Below are 23,232 nucleotides of genomic sequence, written 5' to 3' on the forward strand. Positions count from 1 at the left end.
CGCCAAGTGTAACCTCCCCACAAAAATAAAATATAATATGAATATTACTCTCATTTAGCGTAACTACCCAACAGTGAAAATATAATACAATGTGACAAACCTATAACCTTTCAATAATTGACAGTCAAGTTAACCTGGTAAATTTTTGGACGTCAGCAATGCTGCGTCATGGCCCTGATACTCATTCTGAATAAGCTGAAAAATCTTACCTTAATTAGATCGCCGGATAACGCGTATATATCTGCTCCTATAAGAAATTTTCCTGGCGCAGCTAAGTACAATGCTGGCCGATAGATTTGTCTTATAAAAAAGGAAGGAACTGACTTTTCTTTTCAATAATCGGGATTGCCAAGGATTGGAGAAATTAGTGAATTCTTTAAATTGAGATAAGTGTCAAAAGTTACTTTTTATGAGAATGATTATTATTAACAGATTTTTTTTAAAAACATTTACATGGGACTTGATGTAACAATACTATATATGCGCGAGGCTGCTTTTACCTTATCCTATAACGCTCATGCTCCGCCATCGCTGCACACGACCGGCCCAGCCAACACGATACACCAGACCAGACTGCTCGCTAGCAACAACATACTGCTACTGCTATACAGTTCCTACTGCAGTCAATACTGCTCTTTGGTCTCAGATTCTCTTGTAGCTTACATATCGCAGGCAGCGCGTGAGCAATACATCGAAATTACATCAGCTCGAGTGCGCTAGCAACAAACTCTTTAATCATGGACCTCTTACAACATTTAGTATTTCGGCCTTTAGTCTGTCGTCTTCTGTTTCAGTACCATTTTCGTCACAGAGTGTCTGGACATTTTGTTTTGATCCACCTATCGCTTTGACATAAGACAAAAAGTTCTTAGGATTTTCTGCCAAGTCAGTACATAGAACTTTACTTTCGAATTCATTGAACGCCTCTCGCAGAGCCCTCCTCACACTACATTTCGCTTCTTGTAATTTTGTTTGTCTGCAAGGCTTTGGCTATGTTTATGTTTGCAGCGAAGTTCCCTTTGCTTCCGTAGCAGTTTTCTAACTCGGGTGTTGTACGACGGTGGCTCTTTACCATCTCTTACAATCTTGCTTGGCACATACTCATCTAATGCATATTGTACCATGGTTTTGAACTTTTCACACTGATCCTCAACATTATCTGTATTTGAGATAAAACTTTTGTGTTGAGATGTCAAGTACTCTGAAATCTACTTATTGTCACTTTTGCTAAACAGAAAAATCTTCCTACCTTTTTTAATATTTCTATTTACGGCTGAAATCATCGAGACAGTAACCGCTTTATGATCGCTGAGTCCCTGTACTGCGTTGACTGTTTCAAATAGTTCGGGTCTGTTTGTCACCAGAAGGTCTAATATGTTATCGCCACGAGTCGGATCTCTGTTTAACTGCTCAAGGCAGTTTTCAGATAATGCACTTAAAAAATTTTCACTGGATTCTTTGTCCCCGCCACTCGTCTCCCAGTCTATACCTGGTAAATTAAAATCTCCACCCAGAACTATAACATGGTCGGGAAATCCACTGGAAATATTTTCCAAATTTTCCTTCAGCCGTTCCACCACAACAGCTGCTGAGCCAGGGGGCCTACAGAGACATCCAATTACCACGTTTGAGCCTGCTTTAACCGTGACCTTCACCGAAATTATTTCACATTTCGGATCTCCGTTAATTTCCTTCTATACTATTGCACTTTTTATCGCTATAAACACGCCTCCCCCTTCACTGCCTAGCCTGTCTCTGCGGTATACGTTCCAATCTGAGTTAAGAATTTCGTTACTGTTTAGATTTGGTTTCAGATAACTTTACGTCTCTAGTACTATGTGGGCATCGTGGCCATTTATTAATGAGAGCAGTTCTGGGACCTTTTTATATACGCTCCAGCAGTTGACTACTACCACATTAATGTGGTCATTCCCTGTTGCGTTTTGCCTACTGCTACCTTGTCGTGTCTCCGAAGGCGTCTTGTCAGGCCTAGGGAGGGAATTCTCTGACCTAAAAAACCCCCATGTGCACTCCACACGTATTCCGCTACCCTTGTAGCCGCCTCTTGCGTGTAGTGCACGCCTGACCTGCTCAAGGGAACCCAACATTTCTCCACCCGATAGCGGAGGTCAAGAAATTTGCACTCCAGATCTCCGCAGAATCGTCTGAGCCTCTGGTTTAAGCCTTCCACTCGGCTCCAAACCAAAGGGCCGCGATAGGTTCTGGGAACGATACTAAAAATAATTAGCTCAGATTTCACCCCGCGAGCGAGGATTTCCGCCTTCTCCAACTCCGCCACGCCAACCGCCTGTATGGACTGAGGATGGCCTCTGAACCCAGGCGGCAGGATTCATTGGTGCCAACATGAGCAACGATTTGACAATTTGCAGTCGGGTGCACCCAGTGCTCTCTACCGCCGCCGGCAGGGCCTCCTCCACATCTCGGATGAGACCCCCCGGCAAGCAGACAGAGTGAACACTGGCCTTCTTCCCCGACCTTTCCGCTATTTCCCTATGGGGCTTCGTCACCCGCCTAACATTGGAGCTCCCATCACTAATAAACGCCTCTCCCCGTGTTCCTGCTCGGACCTCGGAGAGGGAGCGGCCACATGTCCACTCACAGGCAGAGGGGGCGATGCCACACGGCCAGCTTCCACATTGACCCTCCGCCTCGTGCGACGCGAACGCCGTTGAACCCGCCACTCCCTTTGGGGAAGGGTGGCCCAACCGCGCCCGGTACCCTTAAAGATTTCTCGACAGCAGGGACCGTGGGTGAAGCATTTAACTCTTGGGGTGTACCATGCGACGCACCAGACTCCCCACTGCCGCTACACTCCGAGACAGCAGCCTGAAGACGGCTGACCGCGACCATCAGCACGTTCAGATGTTCGCAAACAATGGCCAACTCCTCCTGCGTCCTTACACAGCAGTCACACATCCTACCGATCCTAAGAAATCAACAATTTACTGTAGAGAGTTAATCAACTTTTAACTAGACTGCTAATTCACTAAAGGCGGCTGATAGCTGACTACTAAACTGTGGTTACTAGACACTTCTTGTTGGAAGAATGGAAATAAGCACTAACTGTCTCTGGGCGGTATTCAAAACAAACATCAAATCTATGGAACACTATTACTTGTACTCGAAAATTAAAGCTTCCTAAAAGCAAAAACACAGGGAAAAAGAATTGACAAGTAATAAAAACACAGTTAATACTTAAATTAACGTAGCTTGCTGCACAGCAGTTGTGAAGCAGACGGCAGTTACGACGACGTATATTATAGTGTAAAATAAAAAGCAAGAAGTTAGTGCATCCTATCGCTTCTGCTCATTGTGCGATTCACAAATTGAATATAATCCGTAAAGACGCTGTAGAGGCTAATCAAGAAATAACATCGTTATCGAAACAGTTGATAACACCTACTAATTTTTTAGCAACAATGTGCTTTGGAGTTCGGATTTAAAAATTGTTCCGCGGGGTACTGACGAGATTAAGCTAAAGCAGCTGAACCAGATACATTGAGCGAGATGGTGCGACGCCATCCATGCACTTACAGGTTCGTTGACTTTCTTAAGGCTTTGAGAAGTATAATTCTTTCAAGTAAGAAATTTAAATTTAAATTGTGGTAAGGTCTTAGGGCACCAAACTGCTGAGGTCATCGGTCTCTAAGCCTACACACTGCTTAATCTAACTTAAACTAACTTACGCTACGGACGTCACACACACCCACGCCCGAGGGATGACTCGAACCTCCGACGTGGGGAGCCGCACGGACCGTGACACAAGGCGCCTCAGATCACGTGGCTGCCCCGCGCGGGCAGAAATTTAATTACGGAATTGTAGACAAAGGTCTTAAAAAGAAAATGCAATACTATTGCTTTCTTATCTTCCTAGTCTAAAGTTCCCGAAAAAACTATCGGTATAGGATCTAAAGCAATATATTCGAAGACTATGGACGGCACAGCTGCGTAGGTCTATTACCTCTTAGGAATGGGGCTGACACAAATCAAAGGATCATTAGACAGACTGCTTGATGAAGCCTTCAACGTATGTGAAATATGGAACGCATGAGTAAATGCTCGAACAAAGAAATAAAAAGCAGTAAACAAGCACTTCTTCGAGCTTTACGAGGACGAGACTGACAGAGCCGACAACTATTTGTCACTTTTCTGCCCAATGAAGACATCATTTTCTTGTAACAGAATACGACATTTTAAAGAATGAAAGAAGTTGTACACACGTATAGAACGATACCACTCTTGTTAATATCTACCGTTTGTGAGCAAGACCTTAAAAATGTAACATTTGTGTTTATAATGGCATTTGTTGACGACATTTCTCCTCTGTTTTCAGCACATAGTATACTGATAAGAACTTCACTTAAAATACAAGTATCGAAACCATGTGTACAAAAGTTATCAGAGGTGTTGTAGGTAAAACATAGGTCATTGGTATCGAGTAACGTGACTTAAATAAAGGCATCCTGATGCGTCTAACAGTATCCATTGCAAAAGCAAAACTTTATTTTTCCAAATTAAGAAAAAGATAAATAAACTACTCTTTTCTATAATGCTACAGGATCGTTTACTTGGTCGTGCTCATTCCTTCAGTTAACTTTTTGCTTATGTGTTATAATGCTGTATTACTTGCCTTTTTGTGATATTATTGTGTGTTATAATTGATTAGTTTTTAATATTTTTATTTTGAATCTAAGAAAGGTGTCCTACAAGGTTAAAAAAATTCTATAAAAAAACTACCTTTATCTTACATTAAAATGTTCCTTAGGCGGAGGGCAGTATTTGTTACGTGCAGAGGCATCGGAAAGTATAGCTGTTTCATGTGCTGATATATCAGAGAAAATATTGATATTCTATTCTATTAAACTATTAAAGGTCAAGTGCTATTTTTTGAAAGCGTTTTTTTGTTAATAGGAGACATGAGGATAGTGATGGGTTGATGAGTAAATGTGTGTTGAGGGGAGGGGGAGAGGGGGGGGGGGGGTCGGCAATGATTGGGGGAGCTGAGCGTGAGAGATTAAGTATGGGCAGTCTTTTGCTTACCTACGAACGTGAACGTTGGAGGGTTAGGCACAAGGTGGGGCGACACTTTTGGTTTGTGCACCGGGGCCTCCATGCCTGCGTGCTTAGATAGTGTAACAGTTAACGTGACTGTTAGAGATAAGCAGAAAATCTTGATTCGAGCCCACATCTGGCACAAATTTTGATATGACACCATATATTCAACGTAATAAGATGGAGATGACTATGGGTAAGAAGGTAAATGTGCTTGGTTGGGCATGTGATGTTTAAGGGGTAAAACTACGAAGTAATCAGTCCCTCAATCAAGAAACAAATCCATCGATAACGGCACTGTAAACCAAAAGTAAATCCCAACTAAGGGGCTACGATGTCCGGCGCAAAATATGACAGAAACGCCCTGAACGTTGACATTACTAAGAATTAAAAGCAATTTTAGAAGATGTAAAAAGAGGTCCTTCCAGGCTCATCTGCAGAGAGTCACACGCTCAACACCCAGCCACCATGCCCGACATCCAACCAACACTAGACGTTTCTAGAACAATGGTACAGTATCATCTCCCTTGTAAACAGACAAAGGAGACGTCAGTACAAATAAAAGCGGCTTGACAGCTAATAGTTGAGCGAATATCTGAAAAAATATTTGGAAGATAACGAAAACGCGAGTGGGGCAGTCCTTTCCCCAGGGCTGAACATGCGATCTCGCTCCCGACCTGTGAATGGTCGAATCCTGAAGGCTGTCCTCTCACCAGCAGCCAATACTAAGAGTTAGACTTCAGGGCAAAAGGTACCTTGGAAATGATGAAAATATGCAATTTTGTTATTTGTTATTATGTTTTATGCGAGTATAAAAGTATTTTAGACCAAATCCTTAGTTAAAGGTCGTGAATGTCGGTTTAAATGACAGTTTCCAGAATGAGGCGCACCCACTTTTGCTCTGAGACTTCTCTTGCTATGATGTTTGAGTTCATTATCCTTGCGGATTTTTTTTTCCATTGCTGTGAGCATCCATCAATTGGCTATATGTTTTCCTGTCTTGCATTCAGTTGTTTCCTACAGTGTGTTTTTTTATTCTGATTCTGACCTCCAAAGTTTACAAGAAAAAGTTTGGAGGTTATGGAAAATAGAAAATAATGAATATAAACATTATAAATACACTAGAAGCTGATAATCATTTACTTAGTGATAGTGTAGGTTACGTCATACTTCTACTTCAGTGAGTACAGAATCATATGGAAGTGCTTCTACTCACAACTTTTCTATGAGGAATCTGTTTTACTGCCCTTCTACATATAGAGATGGTGCAAAACACTCTGAAACCCGTAGCAGAAATGTTATATGGGATAACAATTTGTTTTCAGAAGCTGTAAGTTCGTTTTTAAAATGTGAACAAAGCAGGAACGTACTGATGGCACTGTCACTGCAAAAATATTTGAAACATAGCGTAATTTTTGTTCTATTTTCCATAATGTGCCTTTCCTCTGAAATCATTCATCCCAGAACAATGAAATTTTAATAGTCAATTGTCTCAATACAAGTGCCCGAAATACGTTTTTTAGCTTTCTAGCTTTTTTATTTTATACATTTACCCAAAAAAGGGACAATATCAAAACATTTTTCAACGTTTCAGATTTAATATATTATTCTTAAACATGATAGCTTGTTAGGAAATAGTGTAAATATACGTGAAAAATTCCGGTGTGCCACCGAGCGAGGTGGCGTAGTGGTTAGCGCACTGGACTCGCATTCGGGAGGACGACGGTTCAAACCAACGTCCGGTCATCTTGATTAAGGTTTTCCGTGATTTCCTAAATCGCCTCAGGCAAATACCGGGATGATTCCTTTGAAATGACACGGCCGACTTCCTTTACCATCCTTTCCTAATCCTATGGGACCGATGATCTCGCTGTTTGGTCCCCTCCCCCAGATCAACCAACCAATCAATCCAGTGTTCTACTGTCAACACTTCCTCAAAAAGGTACATTGAAAACGGTGAATTTAACATGGCGGAGATAGAAGGTACCTTCTCCAATTCAGATCCAGTATGGTTAGGGAGCATTCCACCACTATTTGATCCACCTTGTGCGTAGCACCACAGTCCCACTGTGGAGAGTCTCGTTACACAGGGTAAAATCATTAGACAGGTATACCAATATGAAACTGGCATAAGACAGTCGACTCTTCCTTGACGACGAAAGAACGAATGCCAGACAGCTAAGGTCTCTTTCATGGCCCGCAGTCTGTTGCAAGGAGCAATAGCCCAATATCCCTGCTCCAGTTCTGGGGGCTGCAAGTGCATCTGTGTTCGCGAATCCGCGTCCGTTATCTCCATTACCAACGTCGGTCGTGTTACCGCTTCCCTGTCGAGGGTATCAGCTAGTCCTTCCCTGAGACTCCCATATAACTCGTTATACAGACGAAAACGGCTGAGCATGCAGGACGGCTAAGCCCGTAAATAGTGGAGTTGGTACTGAAGACGATGATGATAAATTCCTTGCCTAACAGTATATTTTAATTATGCCATATAACGTGTTTCCTGCTTTGGTTTTGTTTCATCGGACTTGACGCACACTTGCGGCCCCGAGCGAGCGTGCAGAAAGCAATCGCGAGCAAATACTCATCTGGCCGTTCAGACGTAGATTTCCCGTTCTTTTCCTGAAGTCAAATACCAGGATAGCTCCTGTAAAAATATACAGCTGATTTCCTTCCCTAATCCGATCTGATTCCATCTGTACTGGCTTCGTACGTGAAGATACGCTCGAAACTGATCGTCCTTCTTATCTTCCTTCCATAATTTGAACTAGCGTGCTTTTGAAAATGTTTTGGGACCCAGTGAATATTTGTGCTGTTAGCACTGTTACCGTCGTATTCCACATAATGTTAGCTGCCGCCTACTATCACTGGTTATTGTACTAAAACAACAGAGCTGAGATTGAAATAAATATTTGTTTTTGACGTCATAGCCACCTTTTGGGTACTAATTGATTGCCGTTTTCCGGTGAAATCATAGTCGTTACAAGTGTTACAACACGTAACTAACTGTAGGAGGTAGCCAGTTGTCGGTTACTTACTATGTAGTGACGTGTCCATATAAGGGAATACGAGTACTCCACCTATCATAATGTGTGGGTACTAAATATAGCTAATGACCTGTTACACTTCCTATAACGGTTATGGACCGAAGTTTGTGAGTAAAAAGTGATTGTGACGTTACAAATTTACTTTTTTTATTTTATACTAACACTGAACCAATGATTATCCTTTATCTACGTTCTTCTTGCGTGGTCACAGTTACTATCCTTTCGTTTCAGTGCTTCTTACAACGTGATAACACGCAGAAACGGTATTCCGGATATCGTTTTCCTGACTTCGTTTGATTTTTCTTATCTTTTTTGGGTAGGAATTTGCACAATTGTCAATAGAATTTACATTTTATTATAAATGTGTAAAGTGTATAAATTACTTTGCTAGCTCCGTGTTTCATTAAAGTTAATGTTCCGCAGTTCGTCCAAAGCTTCGTAAATTGATTCGTCTGACCTTAGGACGAATTATCTGTATTTATAGTAACACGTTTCGTAACTTTGCACGAGGGAGCAAAATTGATTTGGTCAATATTCGACGCTTATGTCTGTTCATGTCGAGCAGTACCAAAAAACCGCTGAACGTTTCAGGTTCTGCGTAAAAACTGCAGCAATAATCTCCTGGTAACATTCTCATCATATTAAGAGAGAGTTTCTATATTCATTTCTTTTTTATTTTTCCTCCAGTCCCAGCCAGTTGGAAGAGAGACCAGAAGATTTTACATCTGACCATATGAACGCAGTTATAACCTGGTAACATCTGTTGCTGATGTATTGTGCAGATTATGGCATAATTATACGAGTGCGAGGTGTCTGTTCTTTTGGAAAAGTCCGAAAATATCCGTAAGAACAGACACCACGTGGAATTAGCAGCTGTGATACATATTATGTAAATTGAATGTGGAGGGGGAGAGAGGAAAGGAAAAGTACTTGTGATACCACCAGCGTCGGGACTTTACGGTGAATAACTGGCGACGAATGTAAATGTGTTCCAGACCGGGACTCGAACCGGGATCTTCTGCTTACTAGGCACGTGCGTTAACCACTGCGCCACCCGGACACAGTGTTTATCGCAAATGCTCCAACTATCTCGCCACTCTCCTCGGCCGATCCACATTCCCACATAGAGCCACCACTTACCTCTAGTACCAGTCCATGTCTTCCGTGCTCGCTAATTTTAGATTCCCTGTGGCGGTTGAACGAGAAATGTGCATCTGCATTGATGGTTATGGATTTATACTCCATTGGGATGTATCAATTATATGAATGCGTGGCGTCTATTCTTTTGAACTAGGTGGGAATGTGGCTTGGCCGAGGACGAGCAGAGACAGTCCGCGCATTTGCTATAAACACTGGCCGGGTGGCTCAGCGATAACGCAACTGCCTAGTAGTAAGTCGCACATCCTGAGTTGATTCCCAGTCCGACACACAGTTTCACTCGTCGCTGCTGATTCCACATGCAGCTGATATTATCAGTACCTTCCCTTCCCTTTCCTTTCTGCCTCCTTCACATTAAATTTATATATTATGACATTTTGTTGTCAACAGCGCCTGAAGTACAGTGCAGAAAAGGAAACTTGTTCCCAAACTGGCAGATGTCTCTTCAACATATACTGCATGAAATATCGACCCGTCTGTTGAACGAACTTGGCGACTTTTACTTTTTTGGTAAAAAACGTGAAAATGACTGTAAGTTCAGTTAGAGATGAAAGTAGGTTTACAACTATCTTTGGGCAAAAGTTTTGGTCTTTCCTCATCGTTTTTGTCTCAAGAATAAACTGGCACTATTTGTCGGTACGGGTGTCAATATATCCCTCACTGCTTAATTTTTAATGTGCGACAGATTCACCATTGGTTATTCAAATGTGAGTAGTATCAGATGCCAAAGGAATTGTGCTCGTTGAATTTTCAGCGGTTACTCGAGAGGCGCCGTTCTATGGCAGAACCTGCGCTGCGCAACGCGTCCAGATAGGGAATTCTACAGCGCAGTGAGGCAGCAATCTGACTGCTTGCGACACGTGTGTTTCTTAATCTGCTGCTTCACTGCGCTTACGGATCCTACAGCGGTAACTTTACCTCCTGTGTTTTCCTGTATTTGCAGCATATGTTTCCATAACGACTCGACTGAAATAATTGAACATGTGAGTCGTCATTCCGAACATCGGACACTGCCCCCCCCCCCCCCCCCCCCCCAGTATTGCCCAATTTGATACATACTACCTTCTACAGAGCAGCACGGTGGAGCCTCTTAACTAAAAGGGACATTATGGGCACGGGCTGTGGATCTTGGATTCAGTATAAGTCAGTAAACACAAAACAGGTCTAAAAATAGAAGAAAATGAACTTTCACTTCAAGAGCTGTTATACAATTAGTGACAATATACTATGAACGTACATTAACAAAGTCACCATTCCTCAGCTCTCGGTTCAGTCACACGTTCACCATGTTGGCACTTAAGAGAAAGGTGGCGAAATGTTGAATGACGCCAAAAAATCTTTTTTATCTCATCACAATACGATTATTTTACATTCGGAGCTATAGGAGGAAACTGACTCAGTGTAATAGTTAATACATCGTGACTCGAAAATGAGTGCCCCCTTCTAAGAAAGTGAAAAAATGAACATACTGTCTGGTCAAAAGCATGTGATGCAGAATTGACCTCTAGATGTCACAAGTGGCGGACTTTTCCGTATAAAAGGAGGCGGAGAGTATTTTGTTGTCAGGAGAGAAGTAGTAACAACAGAAAGGTTCCGAAGAGCTATTAGCAGTCCATCTTGCGTAGGGAATTACAAAGAGTGGAGTACAGTGGTGGAGCAGCTCCTCATAAGACACATATTTCTGAAGTGCACGCTAACACGGAGCTTGAGGTGCTGTAAACGGCGACTCCACTGGACAGTGGATGACTGGAAACTAGTGATTTGAGCTGACGAAACGTGCTACAACGTGCGGTAATCTGACTCAAGGGTTCGGATTTGGTGAATGCTGGAAGAACGTTACCTGCCATTAAAGGTAGTGCAAATACTGAAGTACGGAGATATGGCGGTACGGTTGTGGATGTCTGTAGCGGCAAGTGAGTGGTCGCCTACTGGACTAAAGAAGACGCTACATGCGGAAGGATACCAATACATTTCATAACTTTGTGTGCTGCATACAGCAGAGGAACAGTTCGAAGACGATGACAGGCTGTAGGCCTATCACTACGACAATACACCCTGTCATAAAGCAGCATCTGTGAGGCAGTGGCTTGTAGACGGTGACATTCCTGAAATTGAACAACACTGGGTATCTTTTATAAACCTTTGGGATGAGTTAGAACGTGGGTTCGCTCCAGATCCCAGCGTTCAACATCACATCTTCTTTGGTTTCGGTTCTCGAGAAAGAATCATCTGTCATTCGTCCACAGACATTCAGACACATCACGGAAAGTGCCGCACCAGAATTCAGAAGGTCACACATGCGAAGGGTGGACATATCCCATACTAATATACACTAGCAGGCCTCGGGATTCGTTTGATCACACTTCTTCAAACTTCCCTATTTTTCTATTTTTGTCAGCACTTACAAAATGCTTAGGATCGTCAATATAGTAGTTTTCCAGTAACCTCTAATTACGAATAACAAAATGTCAGAGTCCCTGAATTTAAAGGGTTTTGATACTGAGTAGGCTCCTTACATGTAGATTGAGAAAGTACTTGCTTCATTAGACAATAAGTGATACGTGACCGGAATACTCTTTATCTGTCAGTAACATTTTGTACCTTCCCCATGAACCATGGACCTTGCCGTTGGTGGGGAGGCTTGCGTGCCTCAACGATACAGATGGACGTACCGTAGTGCAACCACAACGGAGGGCCTTTTTAGTAGTTGCAGGGGCAGCAGTCTGGATGATTGACTGACCTGGCCTTGGAACATTAACCAAAACGGCCTTGCTGTGCTGGTACTGCGAACGGCTGAAAGCAAGGGGAAACTACGGCCTAAATTTTTCCCGAGGGCATGCAGCTTTACTGTACGGATAAATGATGATGGCGTTCTCTTGGGTAAAATATTCCGGAGGCAAAATAGTCCCCCATTCGGATCTCCGGGCGGGGACTACTCGAGAGGACATCATTATCAGGAAAAGAAAACTGGCGTTCTACGGATCGGAGCGTGGAATGTGAGATCCCTTAACCGGGCAGGTAGATTAGAAAATTTAAAAAGGGAAATGGATAGGTTAAAGATAGATATAGTGGGAATTAGTGAAGTTCGGTGGCAGGAGGAACAACACTTTTGGTCAGGTGAATACAGGGTTATAAACACAAAATCAAATAGGGGTAATGCAGGAGTAGGTTTAATAATGAATAAAAAGATAGGAGTGCGGGTAAGCTACTACAAACAGCATAGTGAACGCATTATTGTGGCCAAGATAGACACGAAGCCCACGTCTACGACAGTAGTACAAGTTTATATGCCCACTAGCTCTGCAGAAGATGAAGAAATCGAAGAAATGTATGATGAGATAAAAGTAATTATTCAGGTAGTGAAGGGAGACGAAAATTTAATAGTCATGGGTGACTGGAATTCGAGAGTAGGAAAAGGGAGAGAAGGAAACATAGCAGGTGAATATGGATTGGGGCTAAGAAATGAAAGAGGAAGCCGCCTGATAGAGTTTTGCACAGAGCATAACTTAATCATAGCTAACACTTGCTTCAAGAATCATGAAAGAAGGTTGTATACATCGAAGAATCCTGGAGATACTAAAAGGTATCAGATAGATTATATAATGGTAAACAGAGATTTAGGAACCAGGTTTTAAATGGTAAGACATTTCCAGGTGCAGATGTGGACTTTGACCACAATCTATTGGTTATGAACTGTAGATTAAAACTGAAGAAACTGAAAAAAGGTGGGAATTTAAGGAGATGGGACCTGGACAAACTGACTAAACCAGAGGTTGTACAGTGTTTCAGGGAGAACATAAGGGAACAATTGACAAGAATGGGGGAAAGAAATACAGTAGAAGAAGAATGGGTAACTTTGAGGGATGAAGTAGTGAAGGAGCAGAGGATCAAGTAGGTAAAAAGACGAGGGTTAGTAGAGCTCCTTGGGTAACAGAAAAAGTATTGAACTTAGTTGACGAAAGGAGAAAATATAAAAATGCAGAAAATGAAGCAGTCAAAAAGGAATACAAACGTCTCAAAAATGTGATCTACAGGAAGTGCAAAATGGATAAGCAGGGATGGCTAGAGGACAAATGTAAGGATGTAGAGGCTTATCTCACTAGGGGTAAGATAGATACTGCCTACAGGAAAATTAAAGAGACCTTCGGAGAAAAGACAGCTACTTGCATGAATATCAAGAGCTCAGATGGAAACCCAGTTCTAAGCAAAGAAGGGGAAGCAGAAAGGTGGGAGAAGTATATAGAGGGTCTATACAAGGGCGATGTACTTGAGGACAATATTATGGAAATGGAAGAGGATGTAGATGAAGATGAAATGGGAGATACGATAGTGTTGAAGAGTTTGACAGAGCACTGAAAGACCTGAGCCGACACAACGCCTCGGAAGTAGAACTACTCATGGCCTTGGGAGAGCCAGTCCTGACAAAACTCTACCATCTCGTGAGCAAGTTGTATGAGACATGCGAAATACCCTCAGACTTCAAGAAGAATACAATAATTCCAATCCCAAAGAAAACAGGTGTTGACAATTTGAAAATTACCGAACTATCTGTTTAATAAGTCACAGCTGCAAAATACTAACGCGAATTCTCTACAGACGAATGGAAAAACTAGTAGAAGCCGACCTCGGGGAAGATCAGTATGGATTCCGTAGAAATATTGGAACACGTGGGGCAATAGTGACCTTACGACTTATCTTAGAAGAAAGATTAAGGAAAGGTAAACCTACGTTTCTAGCATTTGTAGACTTCGAGAAAGCTTTTGACAATGTTGACTGGAATACTCTCTTTCAAATTCTAAAGGTGGCAGGGGTAAAATACAGGGAGCGAAAGGCTATTTACAATTTGGCAGTTATAAGGGTCGAGGGGCATAAAAGGGAAGCAGTGGTTGGGAAGGGAGTGAGGCAGGGTTGTAGCCTATCCCCGATGTTATTCAATCTGTATATTGAGCAAGCAGTAAAGAAAACAAAAGAAAAATTCGGAGTAGGTATTAAAATCCATGGAGAAGAAATAAAAACTTTGAAATTCGACGATGACATTGTAATTCTATCAGATACAGCAAAGGACTTGAAAGAGCAGTTGAATGGAATGGACAGTGTCTTGAAAGGAGGATATAAGATGATCAACAAAAGCAAAACTAGGATAATGGAATGTAGTTGAATTAAGTCGGGTGATGCTGAGGGAATTAGATTAGGAAATGAGTCACTTAAAGTAGTAAAGGCGTTTTCCAACTTGGGGAGCAAATTAACTGATGAAAGTCGAAGTGGAGAAGATATAAAAAGTAGACTAGCAATCACAAGGAAAGCGTTTCTGAAGAAGAGAAATTTGTTAATATCGAATATAGATTTAAGTGTCAGGAAGACATTTCTGAAAGTATTTGTATGGAGTGTAGCCATGTATGGGAGTGAAACATAGACGATAAATACACTCCTGGAAATTGAAATAAGAACACCGTGAATTCATTGTCCCAGGAAGGGGAAACTTTATTGACACATTCCTGGAGTCAGATACATCACATGATCACACTGACAGAACCACAGGCACATAGACACAGGCAACAGGGCATGTACAATGTGGGCACTAGTACAGTGTATATCCACCTTTCGCAGCAATGCAGGCTGCTATTCTCCCATGGAGACGATCGTAGAGATGCTGGATGTAGTCCTGTGGAACGGCTTGCCATGCCATTTCCATCTGGCGCCTCAGTTGGACCAGCGTTCGTGCTGGACGTGCAGACCGCGTGAGACCACGCTTCATCCAGTCCCAAACATGCTCAATGGGGGACAGATCCGGAGATCTTGCTGGCCAGGGTAGTTGACTTACACCTTCTAGAGCACGTTGGGTGGCACGGGATACATGCGGACGTGCATTGTCCTGTTGGAACAGCAAGTTACCTTGCCGGTCTAGGAATGGTAGAACAATGGGTTCGATGACGGTTTGGATGTATCGTGCACTATTCAGTGTCCCCTCGACGATCACCAGAGGTGTACGGCCAGTGTAGGAGATCGCTCCCCACACCATGATGCCGGGTGTTGGCCCTGTGTGCCTCGCTCGTATGCAGTCCTGATTGTGGCGCTCACCTGCACGGCGCCAAACACGCATACGACCATCATTGGCACCAAGGCAGAAGCGACTCTCATCGCTAAAGACGACACGTCTCCATTCGTCCCTCCATTCACGCCTGTCGCGACACCACTGGAGGCAGGCTGCAAGATGTTGGGGCGTCAGCGGAAGACGGCCTAACGGTGTGCGGGACCGTAGCCCAGCTTCATGGAGATGGTTGCGAATGGTCCTCGCCGATACCCCAGGAGCAACAGTGCCCCTAATTTGCTGGGAAGTGGCGGTGCGGTCCCCTACGGCACTGCGTATGATCCTACGGTCTTGGCGTGCATCCGTGCGTCGCTGCGGTCCGGTCCCAGGTCGACGGGCACGTGCACTTTCCGCCGACCACTGGCGACAACATCGATGTACTGTGGAGACCTCACGCCCCACGTGTTGAGCAATTCGGCGGTACGTCCACCCGGCCTCCCGCATGCCCACTATACGCCCTCGCTCAAAGTCCGTCAACTGCACATACGATTCACGTCCACGGTGCCGCGGCATGCTACCAGTGTTAAAGACTGCGATGGAGCTCCGTATGCCACGGCAAACTGGCTGACACTGACGGCGGTGGTGCACGAATGCTGCGCAGCTAGCGCCATTCGACGGCCAACACCGCGGTTCCTGATGTGTCCGCTGTGCCATGCGTGTGATCATTGCTTGTACAGCCCTCTCGCAGTGTCCGGAGCAAGTATGGTGGGTCTGACACACCTGTGTCAATGTGTTCTTTTCTCCATTTCCAGGAGTGTAGTTTGGACAAGAAGTCCAGCACGAACGCTGGTCCAACTGAGGCGCCAGGAGGAAATGGCATGGCAAGCCGTTCCACAGGACTACATCCAGCATCTCTACGATCGTCTCCATGGGAGAATAGCAGCCTGCATTGCTGCGAAAGGTGGATATACACTGTACTAGTGCCGACATTGTGCATTCCCTGTTGCCTGTGTCTATGTGCCTGTGGTTCTGTCAGTGTGATCATGTGATGTATCTGACCCCAGGAATGTGTCAATAAAGTTTCCCCTTCCTGGGACAATGAATTCACGGTGTTCTTATTTCAATTTCCAGGAGTGTAGTTGATTTGTCAGTACGTTAAGCTGTAAAAGAGCCTGCAAGTGCGTTCCTGTGTGGAGATGTATTCTTCTTAAGGTGGCTGTGTTGCAGTTTAGGTGGCGGACACGTCTTCGGCAGGCAGAGCTGTCTCGCGTGACGCCCGGCGCTGATTCCGACCGTGACCACTGAACTTCCGTGGACGAGCCGGAAAGATTGCTTCAGTTTCACAACATCCCTTTAAATAAATTAAGATCTGGTGTCGTAGAAAATTCTCTTAAATAGTTCACGCCGTTTCTAGCAGGGAACACAAGATGTCAATAACGAAGAGTTCTGATATACGGTGTCGATTTTCACAGTAATGCGAACCTATTACATGTAGTGTCACGCAAGCTTCCGTCTTAGGGCCCTTACGTTTTTGTATTAATGACTTTTCAACGAAAACATTACCAGACGCTTTGTCTCTTTCCATTTCAGATGATACAAAGAGAAATAAGTAGTAAACCAAGACTAGTTTCAGAAAGAAGGGTTTATGACATGTTGATCAGTAACACGTGGTTTCTAACTAACTAAATGGCATTAAACTGTTTTTTAAAAGAAAAAGCTTTCTATAAGAAGCTCAGAACCTGCAAGAAATTTCCGTCCAACATATAGACTACTGGCCATTAATATTGCTACACCAAGAAGAAATGCAGATGATAAACGAGTATTCATTGGACAAATATATTATACTAGAACTGACATGTGACTACATTTTCACCCAATTTGGGTTCATAGATCCTGAGAAATCAGTACCCAGTACAACCACCTCTGGCCGTAATAACGGCCTTGATTCGCCTAGGTATTGAGTCAAACAGAGCTTGGATGGCGTGTACAGGTACAGCTGCCCATGCAGCTTCAACACGATACCACAGTTAATCAAGAGTAGTGACTGGTGTATTGTGACGAGCCAGTTGCTAGGCCACTATTGATAAGAAGTTTTCAATTGGGTAGAGATCTGGAGAATGTGTTGGCCAGGGCAGCAGTCCAACATTTTCTGTATCCAGAAAGGCCCGTACAGGTCCTGCAACATGCGTTCGTGCATTATCCTGCTGAAATGTAGGGTTTCGCAGGGATCGAATGAAGGATAGAGCCACGGGTCGTAACACATCTGAAATGTAAAGTCCACTGTTCAAAGTGCCGTCAATGCGAACAAGAGGTGACCTAGACAAGTAACCAAAGGCACCCCATACCATCACGCCGGGTGATATGCAAGTATGACGATGACGAATACAAGTTTCCAATGTGAGTTCACCGCGATGTCGCCAAACATGGATGCGATCATTTTGATGCTGTAAACAGAACCTGGATTCATCCGAAAAAATGACGTTTTGCCATTCGTACACCCAGGTTCGTCGTTGAGTACACCATCGCAGGCGCTCCTGTCTCTGATGTAGCGTCAAGGGTAACGGCAGCCATGGTCTCTGAGCTGGTAGTCCATGCTGCTGCAAACGTGGCCGAACTGTTCGTGCAGATGGTTGTTGTCTTGCAAGCGCCGCCGTCTGTTGACTCAGGGATCGAGACGTGGCTGCACGATCCGTTACAGCCATGCTGACAAGGTGCCTGTCATCTCGACTGCTAGTGATACGAGGCCGTTGGGATCCAGCACAGCGTTCCGTATTACCCTCCTGAAACCACCGATTCCATGTTCTGCTAACAGTTATTGGATCTCGACCAACGCGAGCAGCAATGTCGCGATACGATAAACCGCAATCGCGATAGGCTACAATCCAACCTTTATCAAAATCGGAAACGTGATGGTGCGCATTTCTCCTCCTTACACAAGGCATCACAGCAACGTTTCACCAGGAACGCCGGTCAACTGGTGTTTTTGTATGAGAAATCGATTAGAAAAATACCTCATATCAGCACGTTGTAGGTGTCGCTACCGGCGCCAACCTTGTGTGAATGCTCTGAAAAGCTAGTCATTTGCTTATCACAGTATCTTCTTCTCGTTGGCTAAATTTCACCTCTGTAGCACGTCATCTTCGTGATGTAGCAATTTTTATGGTCAGTAGTGTACATAAAAGATGAGGATACAAGAGAGTGCCAGAGTTGATATCTCGAAATTATCACTGGTCTATGAATTCAAATAACCATTTGGTAATAAATTCAGTTGAGAGGAGCATAATGTATAACTGGCGAAACGCCTAAAAATCTTATTTGTGTCTCAAATATTGACAAACTTATGTAGTATAAGCGTTAAAGAGCTGGCTTACTTTGCTTGCTTTCACTCCATCACATTATACAAGTTAGACAAGCTCAAGCTTTTGTGCCCTCTCTGGGGTATTGCGAGTAATTTATGGTATGTATTCAAGAACTTCTTGTAGAACACTCTTGAAAGACGCTGCCTACTGACCTGTACTTCTTCCTACATTTACTGCTTAATGAAAACTGTCATAAATGATGTATATATCTCTCAAAATGGAGTCAGTGGAAGGAATAAGAACGATCTTAATGAAGAGTTATTAAAGTCAGGAGTCCAGAAAATTGTCCATTTTTCAGGAACACATTTTCAATAATTTTCCAAAAAGGTTAAAAAGTTTAGCTACTTGTATAATATGAGGGGAACCTAAAGCATATATTTGTGGCCAGCTCATGAATTTCGAAGCAGAGCAAATAAATGAATAATTATTTATAGGCCTAATAGTTAAAATAAATGCTATGTAACACCTGATTCCCACCCAGATTGAGTACAGTAATGTTATCTGTATGTCTTATTTATTTTTGACAATGCTTGGCTGCAATAATCTAGAAGATATCTTTTGCTTTTACATGCATACACACTGAAATGTGTGTGCTGACTTTTTAACGCGTAAATGAAAAAAGTGGGTAAATGTGTGACTGTTTCAACGTTCATGAGGAAGTAACGTTAGCATGTCGGTTCTCTTATAAATAAGCATTGTGTATTTTTATTTTTCTGACATCCTCCACATCCTCGAGGGTCTCCTCGCTGTGTCTACAGAAACAACAGTGTATCTGATTTAATCTACGATTAAACGTTTACACCGTAGCAATAACCCAAGTGTTTAGTGATTAACACGACGATCTTGTTTTCATTCATACCTCCTCCCAGCCATTCTAATGTAGGTTTACTGTGATTTCCCTAATAAATTCCTGACGAATGTGAGTTTGTGTTCTGTCTCCAATGACCTACATGGCAAAATCTAATCTTTCGCATCTTCCTTGTTACACCACAGAAAAGTTCATATAACAATACTAGTGAAAAGATTATGTATCTGATGATGTCATCGTCTTTCTTTATAAGTAGCAACTTCAACAACATGAAAGCAACTAATATTGGTGATATGCAGATAACTGAGGCATTTTATAATTATAACAGAACAGCATTTAGAAAATTAAAATCTAACACTGTGTTGTGACCACTGAATACCTACGTATCGCGTATATGGAAAGGAAATCATTTCCTAGGCATTTCAGAAGGTCGCTGAGTGTGATCGTCCAATTGCACGAGCACTTTGAACGCTGTTGTTCCTCGCTTCCGATAACTTCGTATCTTCTGGGAACGACAGTCACAACACATTAGCGCCTGGTTGATACATCATTTGTGGCTCTTGACCTTTAAAAGTTGGAGGCGTAGCACTGTATGAACGCAGCTGAAAGAATCTTCACAGACATTGTAAAATGCCTACCTCAGACAATAGTGACATATCTGGTTATGGATAGGCGAACAATGTCTTCAAGTTTACGTCTGTTAACCGAGCTCTGAATTTTCTCTCTACTTTCCCTGACACCTAACTATTGCTCTCCAAAAATTACCGAGATTTATGCATCGCTTCCGAGAAAAAGAGACCAGTTACAAATACAGCAGCTTGTCTGTAAATTCTCTAGTCTCTTTCTCTGTGGTGACAAGCTTGAGGCGGGCACTCGAATAGTACTTACGAAACTGGTCGTCCACAAACGTTGTAGACAATGTCTCAGGAATACTATATCCTATTCCAGTCAACAGAGCTTTCTAGTATGGCAGAATATAAAATTGACTTAATTATAACGAAGTCGATCACCAGTTTTATGTTTCTGTTTTTTTTTGTATTATCTTCTGTGGGTGTTCCTATGTTTTCTCTACTATTATGCATTTATTTACAATTATCGAGATCAGAAACAACTCTACATTATCTAAAGGCTCGTCTATACAGTGTCCGAACACCGGAGATGCCCGTATACTTTTCAGTTTCGTTTTTGATGATTCTGGTTCCCTTGTAAAATACTGAATTGTTAAGGTGTTTCACTACTTTTGCAGAATATAAGCTCCATAAGTGAACTGTTTTAATCAAAAGGTTATTTATTCATCATTCCACCATTGTGATAACACTGAATTAATAATAACGCGAAAAAGTGAGTCATGCTGGAGTCATTTCTGCCTGATTGTAATGTTTTCAAAAATGGCTCTGAGCACTATGGGACTTAACATCTGAGGTCATCAGTCCCCTAGAACTTAGAACTACTTAAACCTAACTAACCTAAGAACACCACACATATCCATGCCCGAGGCAGGATTCTAACCGTAGCGGCCGCGCGGTTCCAGACTGAAGCGCCTAGAACCGCTCGGCCACACTGGCCGGCGATTGTAAGGTGTATAATGCACAAAAATAACAATGCTGAAACTAAAACTTTGTAGCAAATCACTGCTTGGAGGAGCTATAACGGGTGTAGAGGAGGGAGGAAGTAGGTCTGGGGGCCTGAGTGGCCAGGAGTTCCACGATTCCAGATACTGGCACAGCGTATTTTTCTTTCTGGGTGCCACAGTGCGGCCTGCATGGGTTATAGTGTGGTAGTGTTAACGAACTATATACAGATGTGTAGGCTCGGCGATTTTATTATGAAGATTCAGTTTCAGTGAAATACACAATTTAATGTACTTCTGACACCCAACAATGAGTTGAACTAACAAAAAGCGCTTCGAATTCATTTTATAGTTAAAATGACAGGTGGTGTAGTAAATATCCAGTCAGTCGACAGTGATTTCTGCTTCCTGGTGGAGCACTGGACCTGTGTTCAAAAGGGAAAAGGATCAAACCACTCTCTGGCTACTCAGGTTTTCCGTAGTTTTTCCTAGCTCATAAAAGACCTACATCTACATCTACATGCATACTCCGCAATCCACCATACGGTGCATGGCGAAGCGTACCTCGTACCACAACTAGCATCTTTTCTTCCTGTTCCAAACAGCTGGCCGAAGTGGCCGTGCGGTTCTAGGCGCAGGAGTCTGGAACCGCGAGACCGCTATGGTCGCAGGTTCGAATCCTGCATAGGGCATGGATGTGTGTGATGTCCTTAGTTAGTTATGTTTAACTAGTTCTAAGTTCTAGGGGACTAGTGACCTCAGAAGTTGAGTCCCATAGTGCTCAGAGCCATTTGAACTCCCAAACAGAACGACTGAAAAATCACTGCCTGTATGCCTCTGTACAAGCCCTAATCTCTCTTATCTTATCTTTGTGGTCTTTCCGCAAAATATAAGTTGGCGGCAGTAAAATTGTACTGCAGTCAGCCTCAAATGCTGGTTCTCTAAACTTCCTCAGTGGCGAGTCACGAAAATAACGCCTCCTTTCCTCTAGAGACTCCCACCCGAGTTCCTGAAGCATTTCCGTAACACTCGCGTGATGATGAAACCTACCAGTAACAAATCTAGCAGCCCGCCTCTGAATTGCTTCTACGTCCTCCCTCAATCCGACCTGATATTGATCTCAAACGCTCGAGCAGTACTCAAGAATAGGTCGTGAAAGCGCTACACTACTAATGGAGAACTCAAATATTTCGGGATTCTTTTTTTTATTCTTCTACATTAATTTACATTTATCTATATTTAGAGTTAGCTGCCATTCTTTACACCAATCACAAATCCTGTCCAAGTCATCTTGTATCCTCCTACAGTCACTCAACGAAGACAGCTTCCCTACAAACAACAGCTACCTACCACACTTCCCTGGGGTACTTCAGATGATACCCTCACCTCCGATGAACACTCACCATCGAGGACAACGTACTGGGTTCTACTACTTAAGAAGTCTTCGAGCCACTCAAATATTTGGGAACCAATCCCGTATGCTCGTACCTTAGTTAGGAGTCTGCAGTGGGGCAGCGAGTCAAACGCTTTCCGGAAGTCAAGGAATATGACATCCGTCTTATACCCTTCATCCTAAAACAAGGATGATTTCTGTATCGCCTTCCTTATCGACTTAGAATAAAAGTCCAGTTTCTGGACGAGTTGTTGGACTGTGACGTTCCTAGCGCGCACGCAGAGCGCCGGCGGGCAGCTGTACTTACGCGTTAGCGAGCCCGGCGCGAGCAGCAGCCAGACGCAGGCGCAGACGCACAGTAGCCGCGGCGCGCCGGCCGCCATGCTGCCGCACACTGGGCCGGCGGCGCGGCTGCGGCGGCCGGCGCGCCCGCCCTGCCCTCTGCCGGTGAGTCCCCCGGCTGACAGCTGACAGCCGCCAGTTGCCAGTGTGGTTCCGCAGCGGCAGCCGCTGGCCGAGGCGGGAGCGCTGCGGGGAATTACGGTAACCTCAACGCGCGCTACACTCTCACTGCGGCTAGAGTGAACTCCCGTACACCGCTGGTGTTGCGTCTTCGGTCCGAAGACTGTTTCGACGCAGTTTTCCACGTACTGTTCACTTGTACCGAATGGTTACAATTAAAGTGCAGCTACCCATAGAGGTCCAGTGTTGGCTGCAGGTATCGTGTGGGAGCGAAACTTGCTAGATATTCGAATGTGTTAATGCGGGACGGATTTCCGCTGTAAAAATATTAGTTCCC

At 43.5% G+C, this 23,232-nt stretch overlaps 1 protein-coding gene across 1 annotated transcript in view; it reads right to left on the reverse strand.

Moving 5' to 3' along the window:
- The window catches only part of LOC126354211 (CLIP domain-containing serine protease HP8-like), a 90,811-nt gene that overhangs the window by 64,702 nt on the left and 2,877 nt on the right, over nt 1–23,232 (reverse strand). Inside the window, exon 3 of the mRNA XM_050003719.1 lies at nt 22,741–23,083. Within this exon, the coding sequence (XP_049859676.1) occupies nt 22,741–23,083 (343 nt within the window). The remainder of the gene's footprint in view (nt 1–22,740; nt 23,084–23,232) is intronic.

Source organism: Schistocerca gregaria, chromosome 1, assembly GCF_023897955.1.
Source record: "Schistocerca gregaria isolate iqSchGreg1 chromosome 1, iqSchGreg1.2, whole genome shotgun sequence".
Taxonomy (NCBI): domain Eukaryota; kingdom Metazoa; phylum Arthropoda; class Insecta; order Orthoptera; family Acrididae; genus Schistocerca; species Schistocerca gregaria.